The 15,627-nt window shown below is 43.6% G+C and overlaps 1 protein-coding gene across 4 annotated transcripts; it reads right to left on the reverse strand.

The window, feature by feature from the left end:
• Positions 1-203: 203 nt before the first annotated feature.
• Positions 204-15,190, reverse strand: LOC115636765. 4 transcript variants are annotated; one of them, XM_030537263.1, is made up of 13 exons: positions 14,297-15,190; positions 13,382-13,519; positions 12,559-12,742; positions 9,878-10,125; positions 8,647-8,821; positions 7,502-7,602; positions 6,447-6,533; positions 4,918-5,040; positions 4,403-4,525; positions 4,131-4,295; positions 2,102-2,269; positions 1,285-1,445; positions 204-521 (listed from the first exon to the last, which is right to left on the reverse strand). In XM_030537263.1, exons 1-13 carry the CDS (start codon positions 14,361-14,363, stop codon positions 456-458), a joined length of 1,806 nt encoding a protein of 601 aa, XP_030393123.1. In that variant the 5' UTR covers positions 14,364-15,190; the 3' UTR covers positions 204-455. The 4 variants fall into 4 exon arrangements, with proteins under 4 accessions (XP_030393123.1, XP_030393122.1, XP_030393125.1 ...); XM_030537262.1 differs by having other exon boundaries at positions 4,918-5,046; positions 14,297-15,189; XM_030537265.1 differs by lacking the exon at positions 13,382-13,519 and having other exon boundaries at positions 4,918-5,046.
• Between the last annotated feature and the right edge of the window lie 437 nt (positions 15,191-15,627).

Genomic DNA, 15,627 nt, shown 5'->3' on the forward strand with positions numbered 1-15,627 from the left:
CTACAGCCAGATTTTGTACTGATGGCTCTCTGAGAGATTGTGATAGTAGAGGGTGTTATACTGATACTGGTGTAGCCCTCTAGGGTAGCCACACTCTTGCTGGTATGAAGGTGCCTGTCAGGGAGCTCATGGGGATGTATTTGCCTGAATTAACTAATATAAATCCCTTTGGTACCAGTGTCACTACATTCACCCTGCAAGTCTTCATTTTGTTCCAGGCTTTTATTCTTCTCTAGGAGAGTCATGAACAACATGGGCCTTAGCATTCAGTACACTGCACTGGTTCCAATACCAATAATGTGTGTTTTCCGGTAAGTATTATGACTATAAGTTTTCTGTTGAGGCAGGTTTCTTTTGGAACTTTTCAGTACAGCTGGGCTTTTAAAAGGCATAGAAGTGAGTTAGAGGCCAGTGAATTTCAACAGTTTTTCAGCACACTAACTTCTTTAGACTGATTACTGGATCAGTTTCCCAGGTATAATGGATTCAGATGGTCGCTTCAAGTATTTGCAAAAGTCCTCCTGCAAATAAAACAGATAAAAGATGGACTGTGTGGCGAGGATTGAATTTCTAATACAGTATTCTTAGCATGCAGTGAAAGAAACATTTAGAAGGAAAACATTATCGGGTCACATTATCCTTTAATATGTGCAGTTGGTCATCTTGAAATGTCTACATCTGAAACTTTAATTGACATCAGTGCAATTTCCACTAGCAAAACAAGCATAGTGTAGGCAACCAAGAGCCATAGTGTGAGTAATTCTGCACTTTATGAGTGACTGAAGTAAAAATTAGATGTTAACCAGTCATTTTTTAAAAACGTGAAGTTAAATAATCAGAAAAAAACCAACATGCATAGAGTGCTATTGAAATGTGTTATAAAGCAGAATTCTAGAAATTTCATTATCTTGTTTGCTTATATTAAGACTCAACAGTTCCAAAAAACCCTTATAAAAGGCCTATTTCTGAGCAATCCTGAACAGCAACAATTCCCTTTGGCTTCAACAAAAAGAGCATCTCAAGATCAGGTTGATAGTGAGCTGCTGGGATACTGTCAGAACAACTTTAACCTTTTGGGGGGACTTCTCCCATCATTCCAAGTGATCGTTGAAGGTACTCTCCCATTCTTCTAATTCAAACCCATTTTGTCCATTTCAATAAGCATCTGAACTCTGGATGCTCCTCTGAACCTACTGAAAGTTCTACCATCAGTGATAATAGATCCCCGTTTTCTTTCAGATAGGAATATTCTAAAATCCATTATCATACAGATCTATGACTTACTGGAAATCCACAAGAACCTTCCTCATATCTGTGTCCAGTGCAATTCTTTCCCCCATGCTCTGGGGCAGGATTATTGCATCGTCGAGATCGGCTCACCACACCTAGGCCGCAAGAGATGGGGCAGGGAGTCCAGGATGCCCACGGAGACCACATCCCATCAACTGACACAAAGAAAAAACAAGCATGACCAGTGCTTATCTACTTCATTTCTTTTTAATTTCAACACATTTCAGGCATTTATGTTCAGGAAAGAACTTCAGATGGGCTGTTGCAAATCTGGTCTTTTCATGCAAACCACTGGCCACTTTTTCGTCTGGCAGCATCACTGTTATTCATAAAGTTCTGAAAAGGTACATCACAGTTTACAAAACATGAAAAAGGCAGTAACCATGCCCTGAAGAACTTACAGTCCAATTTGGACAAACACATGGATCAGCAGGTCACATGCAAGAAGCCACAGAAACCTGAACAGTGAGGGGAGCATGAACTAAAGTCTTCACAGAAAAGAGGTTTTAATGAGGGACTTGAAGGCGTAAATGGAGATTTGATATGCAGGAAAAGATGGCTGTTCTAAGCATCAAGGCATAAGGAAGGTGTACACCTACTGATGGGAGGAAGACAAAGGGAGCAGTTAGGAGTGGGAGGAAGGGTAGAGTAAAATGGGAGCAGAGGTGTGGTGGGAAGCAGAGCTCTGGGGACACTCCAATCTGGTACTGAAGTACCTTTGACATGACTTATGCAACAGAATCTCTTTCTCAGTCTCACCTGCATCTGATATTTTGGTGAAATGTTACAGAATTCAGAATAACTACTGTACCTGGGCATTTGTTGTTGTTGCACACCGTGACTTCCTCCTTTAACCCAGCACAGGGCAAACCTCCTCTGGAAGGAGCAGGGCTATTGCAAATCCGGATTCTTTTCTTGATTCCTGAACAGGTGTCAGAACACATTGACCAGGGTGACCATTCTGACCACTGGCCATTCACTAGAGAAATGAAACAGAAGCATTCTCACCTCTCTGAGCAAGGTGGCAGATCCACATTGATTCAGACTATTAGCAGCCATTTGTGTTGAAGTGTATCCTCATGGAATGTGACAAGATTCACTGAAAGGGTTTCACATCATTGACGATAATGGAAAATAATCATTAGAACAAGAATGTTGTCACAGCATAAATAGCACTCTCTCTCTCTCAGCAGAAATGTCTCTGCTTTACTTATGGATATATTTTTAGGGAAGCCCTGAACTCAGCTTTTACCTTTACATACTGCAATGGGGTGTAGAGAGACCATTGTTCTAGAAGCAATGGGGCCACTGGGTGTGCTTGGAGATAAAAACTCGCAGGATGTTAAAACATACCAAAATATCACTGTCATGATCACATGTTGATACCTGTCGTGGCTCAGCACAGCTCATTTTGCTGGGCAAGCTTCTCCAAGTGACAGTCCTAATTGTGACAGTTCATGCTGTCCTGTGACCACCACCTACTCCATTAACATGATCTCTTCCTTCAAATGCAGGAGATGAAATGTTATTTGATAGGTGCTGTCACAGGCCGGCTGGTCCTTTAAATTTCAGCCTGTGACCTAGCAACTAGCCCCCACCTGATGGTGATGTAAAAATAAATAATGATAATTACTGACCCCTGCTGGGAAAAGGTTATGGGGGAAGGCCTGGGAGAGAGGAGCAAAGAAGTCAGGCTGGAAGGCCCACTAAGGGAAGCTACCAGAGTCCCCAGGAAGAGGAGGCAATGGGGGGATCCTGTGATAAAGCAGCAGCAAAGGAGGAACTGTGCAAGAGCAAGTTGGGATCCTGTTGGGGAGGCCCCCAGAGAGGGCCTATAAGAGAACTGTAGAGCCCTAGAGGCATGGAAGAGTTACTGGTTTATATATTTCAGTTGGATCCGAGGCACCAGGGGGCGCTATCAATGATAAGTTTACCCCATTACAGGTGCCAACTAAGGGCCTAATTCACATTTTTCCTGAACCTCAGGTAGCTGTTTTCACCAATGCAAACTGCTGCCATTCTCGTTTGGTAATATTTTATGCCCACTTTGCACTAATGGAAATGATTACACAAGAGCAGGTCATCATCAGATCAAACCCTCAGAATTTCTTTAACTTATGGTCAACTAAAGAAGGATATAATACAAGGGATTGTCAGTGAGATAGCTTCTGTTACAGCCTGTCTTTTTATGGCTCCACTGCTGGAGAGAATGGCAAACCAGCTTTGAACAAGTTGAGTCCCTACCCCTATCCGCAACACAGCAAGCAGTTCCTGAGTTAGTATCCAATCACCTGCTTCCTGGGCTTGGCTTTAGTGGAAATTCAAAAGCAATAACATAACCTCAATCTAAAATTTCCAAGCGTAGATGTTCTTTGGGCTTCCTTCCTCTGTACTAGTCCATTATGGCCAGAGACACCCTTTGACCTTTATACACTGGTTGGAGTTTACTGCACCCACCTGCCAGTATGACTTAATAGTAATTACCCTGAATCTTAAGACAGGGTTTTATGAGCTGCACCTAGGGGAACTCAATGAGTCCTACATTCCCGCACAAGGTCTTGAGATCAGCCATCCTGTTACACCAACACAACTGATCATCATTTTGTGATGACTCATGCTGTAGGGGATAGAGAACTAAAAAGAAGCAGAGCTGCTGAGAGCAATGAGATTCTTATTTAGCCTGTTTTGTAGCAGGACATCCCAATTTCTGTTTCCCATGCCAAACTGGCACAGTTTAGTTGACAAGTGTTGCATAGGGAATAGAAATCATACAGCAATCTATGAATGTTAACTGTGGATATATACATACTCTAAGATAAATGAATGGAGTTTGGACTCACTTGGGCACGGTTCTAGATTGGGACAAAGCTTGAGATCAGTAGAAGGTCCCTCACAACGCATCCCACTCTCTGGATGGGTGCACAAGCGGATCCGCATTTGGTTCCGGTATCCACAAGTGACAGTACAGATAGACCACGGAGACCATGGGGACCATATGCTTTTTGCTGCCATAAGGAGGACAAAGATGAAAACATCAGAATGAGAAACAAATCCACTCCTCACTTCTTCCCAGTCACATGTAAGTAACCAACAGGTAATTTCATTTCCTTACCTTTACAGTGAATGCCATCACCAATAAACCCACTCTGACACACACAGAAATAGGAGCCAAGAGTATTCAGACAAGTAGCATCCTGATTACAGTTATGGATACCTCCTGCACACTCATCTATATCTAGAATGGAGATAAAAACCTACACTAATTTTTCCATTTAAATTCAGTTATACAGAATTCATGTAAATTACAGGTTTCTACAACATCTTTACTCAGGATCATCGACATGAGGAAAGAATCACAGATATTGTTTTGAGTCCGTCTTGACCAAGACTCCCTGGTACGAATGGGACTTGATTTCCCTAGGTCTTCATCATTCCAAGCCATCTTGATAGGCCAGAAAAGGGCCAGGCAGTGGGCCCTATCAAGAAGCTATTTCTGCATATTGCTTTGGTCCCTGTAAATCACAACCACAGCCTTTGAAAAATGGACTTCAGAATGTATTAGCTGACAAGCTAACTCAATTAAAAAAAAAAACAACCCTCAAGTCTCAGAGCTCACATTTCCTTTACCTACACAGCTGTACAGTCCATCTCCTTTGAATCCACGTGGGCAACGACAAAAGTACGATCCATATCTATTGATGCATTCAGCCTCGGGCAGGCACTTCATGGGCATTCCTTCCACACACTCATCTATATCTTCAAGCAGAAAGAAGTGAATGTGCCTAAGTTTTAACAGCACATTTAACTAGTTATAACCGAGTCACAGTTTTCGACTGTGGGCACAAAGGATACACACCTGCAACAGTGTGTGTGAACCCACTAGGCCCACACAAATCCACATTTGTGTGCACAAATCGACATTTGCAGCTGCACTGTTATGTGAATTGTGCACTCAAATCTGATCCTGTGCACAAAGGTGGGCCTTTGCTGGCCAAGCAGGACACTGGAACAGTCTGTTGAGCAATCAAAGAATGCAGCACATGGCTTGGTGTCTGTTCATGAAACATTGGGGAGAGTGGGGTATTCACTTGATTGTCATAGTTTTAATGCTGCCTCAGCAGTTGACTATTCAATAACTTGAATAATGGTCCCTGACCATTCTGTCTGTTGCTCGTGTGACCAGCTCTTTTGTGGGCAGTAAAGAGATCCAACTGCCCTTGTATGGAATTCCTGCAAATTGCTCTCTACAAAAACACAGAAGAGTCATCACATCAGATTACTTGTCCAGCGTCCCATCTCCCTGCCATTGGTTTACCAAGTCTAGCATGCTGTAACCAATGCTTGGGCATTTTCTTTTGCCATTACCGTAAAATGCAAACTTGCACATGAGGGAAAATCTTGCTTCGCCTCCACAAATAGTCAGAAGATGCCCAGAAGCATGGCCTGCTTACTTCTCTATCTTAAGTTATATGATTGAAAATAGTATTATTGGACCAAAATGTGTCTTGTCCTTTTAAAAACTTCAGCCACTACCATTAACAGCATGACAGAGAGGTGCTTTCTCATAGTGCATCTCACTATTACATTGTCATGCAAACATTGCAGGTGCAAAAAAGGATATCAGACACTTTTAAAAATCACAATAAAACTGAATTCAAGCCAGCCATGAAAGGGAATATGTTGACTAAACCCAACCTTTCTGGAATTAACTTTGGATTTCCTTCACAAGCTGCATGGCACAGCATAAAGATATTTTTAACAAAACTCATTGTTATATCTAATGAGTGATTAATCTTATTCTGACCTTCACCTTGAGGTAATCCTTTAGAAAGGCTACACTGTTTTTACAATAGCAGTTTAAAACACTAGCAAAATCATTAAAATGTGCAATTTTAGTGTCATTACTGAAGAATTCTGTTATTTTTATAACATATTCTGAAATGGATGCCTGAGACTTGACACCCTCCTCCCCCATCTTTTATTCTTTTCAATGAGGCAAGCAGCATTTTGATGTCACATGGGAATCCTTTACATGGATATATGTTGTTCATAAGGGATTGAATGGCTGCAGCAGGATCATGAACGCTTCAATATCTTCTATGTTATGTTAACATTATGAGAAAATGCTCCAGGAAGCAAAGTGCATGAATATTTACCAATACAGTGTACGCCATTTCCCTCAAATCCCGGGTTACAGTGGCAATTCTTTTCATTCCGAGTTCCACTGCACATTTTGCTAATATCTGGGAGGGAAAAATGCACATGGACACAAATAAACAGGTGCCCGGCCAAAGTAAAGTAATTGATCCATTTAATCATTTCATTTTATTCAAGTCAAAACAACATAGTTGCTCTTTATAGTAAACACGATGGGTGTTGGTTCATTCACAGACTCAGATTTTAAGGCCAGAAGGGACGATTAGATCATCTAAACTGACTTCTTGTCTAGCACAGGCCATAGAATTTTACCCAGTTACACTTGCATTGAGCCCAATAACGTGCTTAACTAAAGTCTAAAGCAAATCTCCCAGAAAGGCATCCGGTCTTGAGGTAAAGTCATTAAGAAATAGAGAATTCACCACTTTTCTTGGTAGTTTGTGCCAATGGTTAATCACCCTCACTGTTAAAAATTTGTCCCTTGTTTCTAATTTCAATTTATCAGGCCTTTAACTTCCAGCCATTGGCTTTTCTTATGCGTTTCTCTGCTAGGTTAAAGAGCTAGTGTTTTTCCCTTGTAAAAGTATGTGTATACTGCAGCAAAGTAACCTCTCAATCTTCTTGATGAAAAACTAAACAGATCATGTTATTAAATCTCTAATTGTAAGGAATCTACTCCAGCCCTCAGATTATTTTTGTGACTCTTTTTCTGCACCCTCTCCAATGTTTCAGCATCCTTTTGAAAATGTAGAAAACCTCATTCATTAAAAGCTTTGGTGAACAGTTAATTTCACTCATACGTTAAAAGGGCACTGTCAAGCAGAAATGACCTATATATATTTGCAAATAAAATAATGATTTAAATAAAAAAGTGGTCTTACCAAAGCTAATATTAATAGAATGTTTTAATGATTTTTTTTAAATATTGCATTGGCTGATTTGGTGGCACTGAATATCTAAATAAAAAGGTAGAGATGACATGGAAGTCAAATCCCAATGACTATAGGATACCATACTAAGGATAATGCACCATAAATTTAAAAACACTCAGTACCCTTCTTTATGAAGAAGAGCCTCTGGGCTACCATAACCCTTCCAGGAACATCAGGGGTGAAATCATAGACAAGAGCTCGGATGTAACCAAATTCACTATTCCTGAGAGAAGGTAAAACAGAAAGGAAATGAGAATCCTTGATTTCCCACTCCGGTTTTCTACTGAAGGTTGCTTTACAGTACTCAGACTTCACTCTGGGAGAGGTTTCCTGCTAGATGAGCAGGGAAAGAGATTAGAACTCAGACATTTTGTTGATTTTTGTCTCCCCTCAGACCACAGGCAACTGGAGGGTAGCTTAGGAAGAGAAGGGGGAGAATACTCAAGAGGAAAGAAATAGAAGGAAAGAGGAAGTAGAGGTGATAGGAGATGAGGGGATTAAAATGCAGAGATCCACTCTGTTTTATGACAGCTGCAGAACCCCTTGTTGGCTATTTTTCTTATGGACTCAGTTCACAGTTGCTTAGTATTTCTTCTCCTTCTCTAGATCTGTTTCTATTCCTAATCATTTAAGAAATAATATTTTTACAGCAAAGTATTAAGAGCACCACTATGTGATGATAATCCCATCAGTCCATTTGCCTTATTCTCTGCTCCTTGTGGATGCTAATCCCCTATTGGTGTGCATATGGGGCGGGGGGAATGTGATAGAGGTTATAAAATCAGGAATGGTGTGGAGAAAGTGAATAAGGTAGTGCTATTTATCCTTTCACATAACACACAAACCAGGGGTCACGCAAGGAAGTACTTCTTCACACAATGCACAGGCAACCTGTGGAACTCATTGCCAGGGAATGTTATGAAGGCCAAAATATAGGTGGTTCAAAAGAGAATTAGAGAAGTTCAGGGAGGATAGGTCCATCAATGACTATTCGCCAAGATGATCAGGGATGCAATCCTATGCTCTGGATGTGCCTGAACCTCTGACTGCTAGAAGCTGGGATTGGAATGGATCACTCAGATTGCCCTGTTCTGTTCATTCCTTCTGAAGCATCTGGCATGGGCCACTGTCAGAAGACAGGATACTGGGCCTAGATGCACCATTGGTCTGACCCAGGATGGTCATTCTTATGAAGATGCATTACTCCTGGGCACTGAGAAGGAAACAGGAGTTTACAGGCTGAAAGTACAGCAGATTACAATCATACTTTACTCCTTTGATCTCAATCCCCTCAGTCCTGTTGGCCAGCACAACAGCATTGCTGTCAAACAATGTCATGAGCGAAGGCTCCTTGGTCCACTTCACAAAGCTGGAAGGAGACACCTGAAGATACTGGGGCAGCTGGATGGTAATAGTGTCTCCTTCTAAAAACTGTCCAAGCTCTAAAAAGACAAATACAAAACCAGAGAACAAGATCAATAAACGTTCATGATGGCTCCTAAAAAAAAACTCCAAGCTTTCATTGGTTCTAAAAGCATTCTAACATATAAATAATGTCAAGTATGCCTCAAGGAAAGTAACAGTCAACTGAATGAAATCTTTTGGATTTATGCTCCAGTCGAAGTGTGATATATATCTCCATGAGGCTGGAGATAAAGATATGCAAAGATCCTAAACACAGTATTATGTCAGTCTTCACTGGCAGATTCCTTGTGTGCCAGCTGTACTTTGATCTTTAATGATCAGTAACATACAAGCATCTAAACAGAGTGTTATGGAGGAAGCCAACTTTTTTTATAATGTGTCCTTGCACCAACACTCGGGGCTGTAAAGAGAATTAGAATATAATCATATTCATAAGCAGCATGAAATTAACATCATATAATGCAATATAAAAGCAAAACCACATGCTGTAAATGTAAATCAGACTTCAACTCATCCCTCCAGTATCAGGTCTCGCTGGATATGAAAGTCTAAAATCAAAATTGAATGAAGAATACAACAGAATAAATGGGGATACCTAGAGATGGGGTGCTACCTTTACAGAAAGAGGTACAGTTTAGACTCTATTTCTTTATAGATGAGAAACAGTCCTACAGACATCCTCTGTAGGTGATTACAGAAGAAAAAAAGGTTTGTTCATTTACTAAAAAAAGAAAGTCTCATGAAATGTAGGACAGCTGGCAATCCCAAACTCAGATGGCTTAGCTCAGGAGCACGCCACCCTCTATAAATTTATTGGCTAGTGTTAGTACAGGTCAGCTGTTTCTGATAAAATTGGTCCTGCTATGGATGAATGCCCATGGGCCCATCCATTCTCATTTAAGAACAGGATGTTTACAGATATAATGATCACTGCAAAGCACCATGCACGTTTCTGGTTTTACAAAAATGATTACACCCAGCTTTGTCTTATTTGACAAAGATTTGCACACTGACCCTTACAGCATGGCAGAATTCTCTAAATGTTAATAGTGGTAACAGTTTCCATTTCTTACCTATTGGCATTCTTTCTAGGACGAAAAAGTATCTCAAGTGAGAAGGGTTTAACATCTGAAAGTCTGTGAAATCATAAGCTTCAATTTTTGGCTGTTTATCAGGTAAGGCTTTTGCTTGGATTTCAGCCCAGAACATGTTTGGGTAAAAATCATCCTCATCAATGGAAAACAGCTTCAGAGCCAGACTGCTGTTGGCCAGAGTCATCTTTGGGGACAGGTTATCAGCTGGTGTCAATCTCCTTCGATAACTGCAAAGAAAGTGTCCTTGTAACCAAATGGGATTTTTTGGCTAAGATCAATTGTAGGATCAGTGTAATACTGGATACACTCTATATTTGAGGGCGACTATCTTCTACCCAGGCTGAGAGGAATAGAAATGGTGACTGGTCTTTTCCAGGTCTTTGCCAAGCCATATACTACCCTCAGTGTCTGTCACATCTCATTGACACCAATGGAAGCCACTCGCATAGAATGCAAGTAATGCATTTAGAATGCATGTGTGTTAGATCCTCTGTACGATACGGTAGAGAAATACTGTTTGCCAATGTGGCAGAGGGCAGACCAGGTGTAACTGGGGGTAGGCCATGGCTACATCATGAACATGGGGGAGTGAAGAAGTGTAACATGCTCTGGTGAACCTGGCCAGCAGAGAGGCTTCTTAGGGACATTCTTCACTGATGTAACTTAACTACCTAACTTGTGCTGGAGGACAATTGCCCCCATCCTCAATATCATTGGAGGGTAAAGGTGGTATGAAGCTATCTGTGTGTTTCTCCCTCACCACCACATACAAAAAAGTCCTATTCCACCATGCCTGGAGACTTGGCCATGTATATATAAAAGTGTATGAGTAATAAGTCCTCCCACAAACACATTTCTACAGTGATCAGTAATGGCGCTCTGATCAAATGGCTGGCCACCCTAAATGATAACTGAAACTCAAAAATTGACTGCAGGTAAACACTCTTTAAAAAAATCTCTAAACTTATACGCAGGAACTTCAAATACAGGATTGTTATGCACTAGCTGTTCTCAGCCTCACTCACTACATAAACTAACTACTCACACCAACAACTGATAGCAATTTAAGTGAGACAAGGTGGGTGAGGTAATATCTTTAATTATTACCTCATCCAGCCTGTCTCTAATATCCTGGGACCCACAGGGCTACAATACTTCATGCACCAATTTAAGTAACACTCAAGTGTCCTTTAGTGTCTAAAGTGGTATTGCAATGAGATTAAAAATCAATCAATCAGAATTCAAGGTGAAATTCTCTCCTGTGCAGAGGGCCAACCCAAGCAAGGCCTAGGCACCATCTAAATCCCAGATAAGCCCAGTTTGGAGAATTTACAGGAGTTTTAAGGGGCTGGTAGATTTTATGGTGGTCTTCTATGCAGGCGTTAATTTCCCCCTGTGTTATCAAGAGGAAATTCAGTTCAAGCTTTGCCAAGGCTCAGGCAAATGGTTACAAAAATTGCTAAACTTAGCGTCCTGAATTGCTTGTTAAGCAATCCACAGTGCAGTACTGCAACCTCCAGCTAACAGGGTGACAACAGGGGTATAGCTAATGGGGACTGAGGAAGAAACAAAATGTTATAAGGCCATCCTCCCAAAAAAATATGTTCCAGAGGGTTCCCCTAATTATTATGCCATTTGTCACATTCACGCAATGCTTCCAGGCTTCACTGTAGAAATCTTCCTCTTAGGGAAGCTGCTAATTCTGTTCTGACATGTGGACCATGAGGAGAAGAACTCAAGGTGTTGGAGAGCAGAAGCTCACTAATTCTGAAATGAACCAGGTGCCAGCAGACTCACCAACTCAGTTTTCCTTCCCACTTCTTTAAAAAAAAAAGAAAGAAAAAAACGTTTATATCTAGTGCTCAAAGAGGAAAACTATATTCCTTGGGTCATTTGCAACCCAAGATTTTGAAAGTCCTGCTCAGCTACTTCAGCCATGATCTGGAGCATGGAATTAACTATAAGTTAAGATCTGAAATAGGTTTCCAAGGGAGGTTGTGGAATCCCTATCATTTTTAATAACAGGTTAGACAAACCCTTGCCAGGGATCACAGATGCCGACTTTACCAAGTGCCGTGTGTGTGCGTGCGTGCGCACACTCAACCCCTGGCTCTGTCCCAGGCTCTGCCCCCACTCCACCCCTTCCCCCAAGGCCCTATCCCTGCCCTGCCTCTTCCCACCCCTGGCCCCCCGCCACCCTGCCTCTTCCTGCCCACTCCCCCGAGCATGCTGCCTCCTCCCTCTTCGCCTCCTGCATTCTGCGAAACATCTATTCACAGTGGGTGGGAGGCACTGATCTGCAGAGCCTGCCAGTGGGCAGGAGGCACTAAGAATTTTGGGGGAGCTGATTGGGGGCTGGTACCCACCATTTCCCCCCCATGGGTAATCCAGCCCCAGAGCACCCACAGAGTCGGCACGTATACCAGGGATGGTCTAGGTTTACTTGGTCCTGCCACAGCACAAGGGACTGGATTAAATAATCTCTCAAGGTCCCTTCCAGCCCGGCATTGCTGTGATTGTTTCTTATTTTATCCAAACTGGTCCCCAGTGTACCTAACAATGACGTCACCACCTGTAAAAACAGATAATTTCTTATAATAAGCACTATCTGATGCATTCTATTACACATATAGGCTTGTAACATCCATAATGGTGCATACCTGTGGAACTGGGGTCCTTGGGCAGAGTAGAATTTGTACCATTTTATCATAGACGGCTGGTGGTTCCCAGAGATAGAGACTCTGAAAGTGACTGTTCTTCCAGTAATTACTCTGATAAGACAAACCTGCTCTCCAAAGCCATCACAATCAGAGTTATTGAAAACAGTTATGCTCACAGCAGGCTCTAGAAAAGGATAAACAAAGATCTTTGTCTGTCTTTAGAATCATGGCAAGAAGCATTCTCCTGCTCTTGTTTATTACTGTTATCTAAGTGAATCCGTACTGGTAGAAGATGTCAAAAATCAATCTCCATTTCAGCCATATTGCCTGTGTAGTTCTGCTGCTGCTGCTGTCTGGACACTGAAAATGATACACAGGAAGCTCCACAAATGTCTGACCAATTTCACTTTTACAGCATAAACAGCTACCTCAAGGCACAGGTAGCCCATAGAGGGCAGCTGTTCATATTTGGATGGACATGGACTGGTCTGTCCTTGCTGCTAAGGCTTGTCCAATTCTACGTTTTACAGTACAACACTTTGCTTACCTGCAATAATATTATAATACTTTGTGCATCTTTAGTCCTTTCCGTGGAAGGATCTCAATGCATTTAAGTTAATTACTATATGACCCTTGTGAGATAAATAGGCATTATTATACCGGTATATAGCGAAGTTAACTGAGGCAATGTAACTTGCTCAAAGTGAGTCACTGGCAAAGCAGAGAAAACAATCCAGAAGTCCTGACTCCTGATCTACACTTCCTCCTGCTGAAAGGAGGTCCCCTAAACATGCTGTCAGAATTAGCTTAAGATGTAACTTGCCTTGACAGAAATTAGTGCCATCACCCTCATATCCTGGCAGACATTGGCAATAGAAATAGGTTGTCACTTCATCCAGCTGACAAACTGCATTTGGATGACACTGGATTCCCCTTGTATTGCATTCCTGCTTGTATGGATCTGGAAAGAAAGACTGTTTACAACACGTAGAATCAAAAATGTAGGGTTGGATGGGACCTCAAGAGGTCATTCAGTCCACCTTTCCCCTCCCCCAACCCATCCCTGCTCATCAGTAGTATGCAAAGCAGATAGAATGACAGAAACAAAAAGTCCCAGAAGGCCTGATCCATTGACATTAATGGAGAAATTCCAACTGCCTTGCACGGGTTTTGGATGAAGCCAATCAATAATGCTTGGGAGAGGCACAGATCCAAGTCTGGAAACAGAATCTCCAGCACAAATTGGTAATTTAATTTTCTTTTAAATAGAGTTAATCCAGAAAATACATTTTTTGTTTCTTTCAAATTACATTAATTTTTGCAAACTAAACAAAATCTAGATTCCTGATGAAAAACAAATTGCATGTGAATTAATATGGATCAGCATTTCCCATGTGTGTGTGTGAAATCTTCATATAAGGCTGTGTTATCACAGGACATATTTTAACAGCCTTTGGACAAAGATTTTCACACTCTGGAAATCTAGCAGTTCAGCAGGAGCTTTCACACAGCTTAGTAGTAAAATGCCACCATCCAATTCTAATTTAGCATTCATGGAACATCAATAATTGCTGAAAATAGAACAGATTTTAAGGAATGTTTAAAGCATATTTTTGACTCTAGGCTTCTAGATTCACCCAGGATTATGATTTAACTCGGAGTACTAAAGGCCCTGACCGTTATCCAGGGTGGTAGCTGAGAATTTATGTTTAACCTCCACTGCTAATTAGTAACTCACCCTGGGTTTTGCTCTGAATTTGGGTTGTTAATAATGACAGGAGGAGGAGGATCCACTTGTCCAGCATTTTCAGTTAAATCTCTTGCTTGGTCTAAATCTCACATCTCGCTGCTTCTGGTGGAATTAGAAGATCTCCAGGAGCAAGCCTCTAAGTCCGTGGGAGAGAGCAGCCCAGAGAGCCATCTGGGCCCTTGCTGGGGTCTGAACAGTGCAGCTCCCAGAGCCAGCGGCTGCCCTGTAGCTTTGGCGGAGGGAGGGAGGGTCTGTTTCCGTTCAAAGTGTTCCGAGGGTTCTGATTCGAAGAAGCAAGGAGCTGTATCCAAGCAGCCCATTCAAAGCCAGGCCGGGCAGGCTGGAGAGCCCTGCAAAGAGCTGTCCTCGTGCTGGGGTGCTGAATCGCCGCCTCTGCAGCGGGCGGCCCGCTGACTCGGCCCGTGTTGCTTGCAAGGAGGCATTGCGGTTTCGAAGGAGACGCACCTGAAACGCACCGATCTACTCCCCTCTGCACGCACTGTCCCCGGCGAGCTCCCGAAGGCTGCCCGGCCCCGGGGCCTGCTGCTTTCCGAGTCTGACTTTCAAACACACACTGTCACGCTAAGGAGCATGAAGGCGCCCTGGGGGCTGCTCCCAGGCCCGGCGTGGGCACAGGGCGCCATTCGCGGGGCGCACAGAGAGAGTGTCCCGCAGGAAAGGTGAGGTGTGCTGGCCGCTGGCTGCTAACTCGCTGCAGCTCAGCGCGGAGCGGAGAGAGCGCGAGACGGCGCACACGTGGCCTCAGGAAGCCACTGGCAGTGGGAGACGCAGGGTCCGCCCCGTCTCTGACCGAGGGGGAGCTGGGCTAAGGGCTCTGACCGCTGGGCCGCGCGCCCTGCACCTCCCCACCCGCCAAGGTGCCGCCCGGGCGGGTGCAGAGCAGGGAGCCTGCACTGCTCGCGCTGCCCGCCAGGGGCGCTGCCGCTCAAGCGCTCTGAGAGGCTGCTTTCGCCCGCCCCCCGCTCTCAGCCAGTTGCTTAGCAACAGCCGTCCACAAACCGGGCGCCTCCCCGCGCTGCTCGCCGTTCCCTCAGCTCATTGGTCACCTCCCCTGTCCGTCCCGCCACGGGCTTTGTCAGGCTCCCGCAGGCCGAGCGGCTGGGCTGAGGCTGCTTGAGACTCCACCGTGGGGTGCAGGGGCCGCGGCAGGTGAGGAGCCCCCCCCCCACCGACAGCCCCCTGCTCCTCCGGCCCCGCCCCCAGCCAGCCCCCTGCGCCTCCCCTCCCGGCTCCACCCCCCAGCCAGCCCCCCCCGACAACCCCGCCCCCAGCCAGCCCCCTGACAGCCCCGGCCCCGC

The sequence above is a fragment of the Gopherus evgoodei genome, chromosome 18, assembly GCF_007399415.2.
Source record: "Gopherus evgoodei ecotype Sinaloan lineage chromosome 18, rGopEvg1_v1.p, whole genome shotgun sequence".
Lineage (NCBI taxonomy): Eukaryota > Metazoa > Chordata > Testudines > Testudinidae > Gopherus > Gopherus evgoodei.

Excerpts from the sequence above, each read along its gene's own strand:
- LOC115636765 (XM_030537262.1), bottom strand. The coding sequence starts at position 14,363 with ATGCTGGACAAGTGGATCCTCCTCCTCCTGTCATTATTAACAACCCAA. Across the intron at positions 2,270-4,130 it reads CAATCTAGAACCGTGCCCAA|TGAATGGCCAGTGGTCAGAA; the intron begins GTGAGTCCAAAC and ends TCATTTCTCTAG. Across the intron at positions 1,446-2,101 it reads CAACAACAACAAATGCCCAG|TTGATGGGATGTGGTCTCCG; the intron begins GTACAGTAGTTA and ends TCTTTGTGTCAG.